This window comes from Bison bison, unplaced genomic scaffold (assembly GCF_000754665.1).
Source record: "Bison bison bison isolate TAMUID 2011002044 unplaced genomic scaffold, Bison_UMD1.0 scf7180017864057, whole genome shotgun sequence".
Taxonomy (NCBI): Eukaryota; Metazoa; Chordata; class Mammalia; order Artiodactyla; family Bovidae; genus Bison; species Bison bison.
Window position 1 is genome coordinate 4,105,901 of NW_011494629.1, and position 2,677 is coordinate 4,108,577.

At 48.9% G+C, this 2,677-nt stretch overlaps 1 protein-coding gene across 2 annotated transcripts in view; it reads left to right on the forward strand.

Moving 5' to 3' along the window:
- CDC14B (cell division cycle 14B) overlaps window positions 1–1,702 on the forward strand; it is a 59,004-nt gene extending 57,302 nt beyond the window's left edge. Inside the window, exon 14 of one of the 2 annotated variants that reach the window (XM_010836008.1) lies at window positions 578–1,702. In XM_010836008.1, the coding sequence (XP_010834310.1) occupies window positions 578–650 (73 nt within the window). In that variant the 3' untranslated portion in view covers window positions 651–1,702. The remainder of the gene's footprint in view (window positions 1–577) is intronic. The other variant, XM_010836007.1, reaches the window with a different exon arrangement.
- Window positions 1,703–2,677: the final 975 nt, after the last annotated feature.

A 2,677-nucleotide genomic window follows, 5' to 3' on the forward strand; every position in this document is an offset into this window, starting at 1 on the left:
CTCACCTTGTTTTACTCTGGTCCAAGCCCCAGCTGGCAGAGGAAGGGCATGAAGGAAAGCTTTCATTAATATAGGAGGCAGCGGGGGCTAACCCTGAGAACAAGGCTCATTTTCATGAAAGTGGGGGACTCAGACTTCAGGCCGGCCTTCCTGCCTGGCCCTGGCTTATCAGTGTAGCAGCCACAGGGAGGTTGCCCATCCTGTGTTCTCTGTCCCTAAGCGCAAGGGGTCTGTTGTGACAGAGCTGGAGAGGATCCCCAAGGATCCTAGAGTACACTGGAGTACCCTAGCCAGACCAGTGATTGGCATATCCTCAAGTAGCAGTTGAGTATTCATTCAGCTTTGGCAGACAGGAGTGGGGACCGGGACATGATGACTGGTGGCCACCCTAGCTCACTCCTGCCTTTTAGAGTGTTTCAGTCTGGCCAACCCCATATTTGTCCACTTTTAAACAGCATGAAACTTGGGGTCTTTTCTCCAGCCAGCAAATTAAACCAGTCCCTGTAGTATCCAGTAACCCCCTAAGACAGGTTCTGGTGTTATAAATACAACTCGTCTGTCTCCCCCGCTTTTCTAGTGATGGTTGGATGTCCCGGGCTGTGACCTTCCTAGACCGACTTTTAATCTGGCTCGGGATCCGCAGGGACTAGATCTCCAGAGGTCTCCCCTGGACAGCACAGCGCTTACCATCGGAAATTTTCTCAAGATGCAATTTAAACCTGTTTCCTCAGGTCCATGCCTCAGCCTCGTAGCATAGGAGTTTCTGCCTCATTCTTCCCCTGGGTATTGAGATCTCAGCCCAAAGCCAGAGCTGGGACTTCTGTAGGCTACCTGCTCCTGGGTTGGGAGCAGGTCCAAGCTGGCACCCCCTCTGTGGTAGTGGTACAATTCCAAATGGATAGCATTCTTTGAGCTTTCTTACATTAGACTCCTTGTGACTATCTGATGGGAGCGGATTCCTCTGTCTCCCTCAAACACAAGATTTTGAAGACTTTGTAGACAAGCCCTCCATAGCATCACTGGCTGAGCATCATCCAACCCCAGGGGTGCCAGTCACACAGGTGCACTGGAGGGTGCCCCCAGACGTGTGCCCTGAAGAAGCCTGTTCTACAGTCATTCCGAGCCCTGTTCCGGGCCTTGGGGATCCTCGGTGAAAATCCCTGAAGGAGGTCTTTCCAACCTAGTCACAGGACCCTGGGTCTCCACTTTCTTTGCTGGGCCACCTGGCCTCTGCATTTCTCCAGCTTCCTTTCTCCCAAGCATGCTACCCCTCTCACTGAATGTTTCTTTGGCTCCCCCGCTCACTTACACTCTCACTTTCCCTTCTCACCAGAACACTCTCCTTCTGATCATTTTGCACTGCCAAGAATGTAGGACTTACCTCAGGCGTATTGTTTTCCTCTCTGTTGCTCTGATGCTGCTCTCCTATCTGAGGGGGTGGGTGAAGTGCAGACCAGAGCCACCCACACATCTATGCAGGTCGTTCACCAAGGTGAGTGAGGTCCCCTGGGGCTGGGTTGTGTACACCCCAACTGGAGGTATCCTTGGTGCCTCTGGCAGGGTGGCTATTCTGGAGAAAATACTCTTCCTCTTTTTTAAGAACTCTCAGAAACCCCTGAGGGACTTATGTGTAAGTTCAGTTCAGTCGCTCAGTCATGTCTGACTCTTTGTGACCCCATGGACAGCAGCACACCAGGCCTCCCTGTCCTTCACCATCTCCGGGAGCCTGCTCAAACTCGTGTCCATCAAGTCGGTGATGCCATCCAACCATCTCATCCTCTGTCATCCCCTTCTCCTTTTGCCTTCTATCTTTCCCACCTTCAGGGTCTTTTCCAATGAGTTAGTTCTTCATATCAGGTGGCCAAAGTACTGGAACTTCAGATTCAGCACCAGTTCCTCCAATGAATAGTCAAGACTGATTTCCTTTAGGATGGACTGGTTTGATCTCCTTGCTGTCCAAGGGATTCTCAAGAGTCTTCTCCAACACCATAGTTCAAAAGCATCAATTCTTTGACACTCAGCCTTCTTTATGGTCCAACTCTCATATGCATACATAACTTCTGGAAAAAACCATAGCTTTGACCATACGGAGCTTTGTCGGCAAAGTAATGTCTCTGCTTTTTAATATGCTAAGTTTGTCATAGCTTTTCTTCCAAGGAGTCTTTTATTTTTGTGGCTACAGTCACCATCTGCAGTGACTTTGGAGCCCAGGAAAATAAAGTCTGTCACTGTGTCCATTGTTTCCCCATCTATTTGCCATGAAGTGATGGGACCAGATGCCATGATCTTAGTTTTTTGAATGTTGAGTTTTAAGCTAGCTTTCTCACTCTCCTCTTTCACTTTCATCAAGAGGCTCTTTAGTTCCTCTTCACTTCCTGCCATAAGTGGGGTGTCATCTGCATATCTGAGGTTACTGATATTTCTCCCTGCAATCTTGATTCCAGCCCAGCATTTCTCATGATGTAGTCTGCATGGTAAGTTAAATAAGCAAGGTGACAATATACAGCCTTGAGGTACTCCTTTCCCAGTTTGAAACCAGTCCATTGTTCCATGTCCGGTTCTAACTATTGCTTCTTAACCTGCATACAGTTTTCTCAGGAGGCAGGTCAGGTGGTCTGGTATTCCCATCTCTTTCAGAATTTTCCACAGTTTGTTGTGATCCATACAGTCAAAGGCT